The sequence below is a fragment of the Gambusia affinis genome, linkage group LG19, assembly GCF_019740435.1.
Source record: "Gambusia affinis linkage group LG19, SWU_Gaff_1.0, whole genome shotgun sequence".
Lineage (NCBI taxonomy): Eukaryota > Metazoa > Chordata > Actinopteri > Cyprinodontiformes > Poeciliidae > Gambusia > Gambusia affinis.
This window is the reverse complement of record NC_057886.1, coordinates 17,213,276-17,215,006: the sequence shown is the minus strand read 5'-3', so window position 1 is coordinate 17,215,006 and position 1,731 is coordinate 17,213,276. Positions and strand designations below refer to the sequence as shown.

General features: G+C 36.0%; 1 protein-coding gene across 1 annotated transcript; it reads left to right on the top strand.

The window, feature by feature from the left end:
* Positions 1-1,731, top strand: hcrt (hypocretin (orexin) neuropeptide precursor). Its single transcript, XM_044100027.1, has 2 exons — positions 1-49; positions 1,420-1,731. Exons 1-2 carry the CDS (start codon positions 32-34, stop codon positions 1,729-1,731), a joined length of 330 nt encoding a protein of 109 aa, XP_043955962.1. The 5' UTR covers positions 1-31.

The following is a 1,731-nucleotide window of genomic DNA, read 5'->3' as shown; positions in this document are numbered from 1 at the left end:
GTACACCACCAACTTCCACAACACTGCTGTGATGGACACACCAAACAGGGTAAGACCTTTCAGGTTAAGCCTTTGTACAAAGTTTTTTTTTGATTACATCTTGATGCTCTGAAGAATTCAGACTTTAGTTTATGTGGAGCACCTTAAAAGTAGCATTTGATGTTCACAATAGAGCCTTGTTTTAAATGCGTAACACTCCTGACCACTGAATGTGAACAAATGATTTAACATAGTGAGTCAGTCCTCATGTCAAGTGACAATGCAGATTCCTCTAATTTATGATTTTTTTTTTATTTCTTCATCAAATCTCTTTAAGACAAATAACTTCATTTTAAAGTGGCATTTTATTTATGATTAAATCCAGAAATAAAAGTAAAATCTGTCAGATAATGAATATTAAATCATAAACATGACACAATCAGGCAAAACAAAAATAAAAGGGAGAATTTAAAAAATAAACATACGCATAGAATATGAAGATAAATCTTTAATTGGTTTTTAAAAAGATTGGATTCTCAGGTCTTGAGAAAGACTGTTCCAAATTCGAGGGTTCTATTAAATGTTTCACCAGTAGCTTTAATTTTAATTACAACAACCATCAGGAGAATGATGGAATCTGAATATTTTTACTGTGCAGCCATTAATAGCAATAAAATAAAACTTTAGTATCAATTGTGAAAATTCATATTTAGCAACTTTAAAATTTTCATGTTTGCAGATTAATTTGGTAAAACTTGCAGCTGAGCTATGCTTTTCTTGGAAGATTCAGAAAACGGAGAGCACTGCAGTTGTAAAAAAGAATTCTCTCTTGTATTAAAGCAGAGATTGCTGAACTTTTGGATTGATCTTTAGATGATAAGACATGTTTTTGTTAAATTTTTAATGATTTTTGACTTGGTGTGAAAAATTTATTGCCGATCTGCTAGTTTGAGATGTGAGTTTCTCTCTCTGAAAAGAGAAAAGAGAGAGAAACTCATTTCTCTCTCCAACAGGTAAAACTTAAGTTTATCTACTCTTCCATCCATGACTTGATATTCACTACAAAATTTATGTTCATCAGCTGATTATTAGTAGACATGGCAGCGCAGAATTGAGTTTTATTGTTATCAATTTTTTTCCATTTTTGTTATAGTCCTGTGTTTCATCTTATTATGATTAAAAACTTGACTGAAAAGCTCACAAAAGTGTCCATCCTGGGATATGTCATTTTGCCCAAATCAAAACAACATTGCAGTGATCCTATACCATCAAGTGATCAAAACACTGACTGATCAACATTTTATTGTTCAGTCTGTTTCAGTATCTAAACATGCTAAACAAAGCGTATTGCATGTAGAGAAGCTCAGTATGAGCTACATGTACTAAAGAGGGGTTTATCTGAACAAATATATTCTAAAGCTTCATTTCTTCCCCTAACAGAAGACTCTGGCTTTCATGTTGATACTGCTGCTTGCCCAGCTGGGATGTAGCGCGCAGAGTGTGTCTGAGTGCTGTACACAGCCAGCGCGGTCCTGTCGCCTTCAGGTCCTGCTGTGTCGTTCTGGCAACAAGAGCATAGGGGGAACCATCGCAGGAGATGCAGCCGCTGGAATCCTCACCCTGGGTAAACGGAACGAGGATGAGATACATTTACAGAGCAGACTCCATCAGCTTCTTCATGGCCGCAAGAACCAAGCAGCTGGGATACTGACTATGGGGAAGAGGACTGCACAGAGGGACAGGGAGCAATAA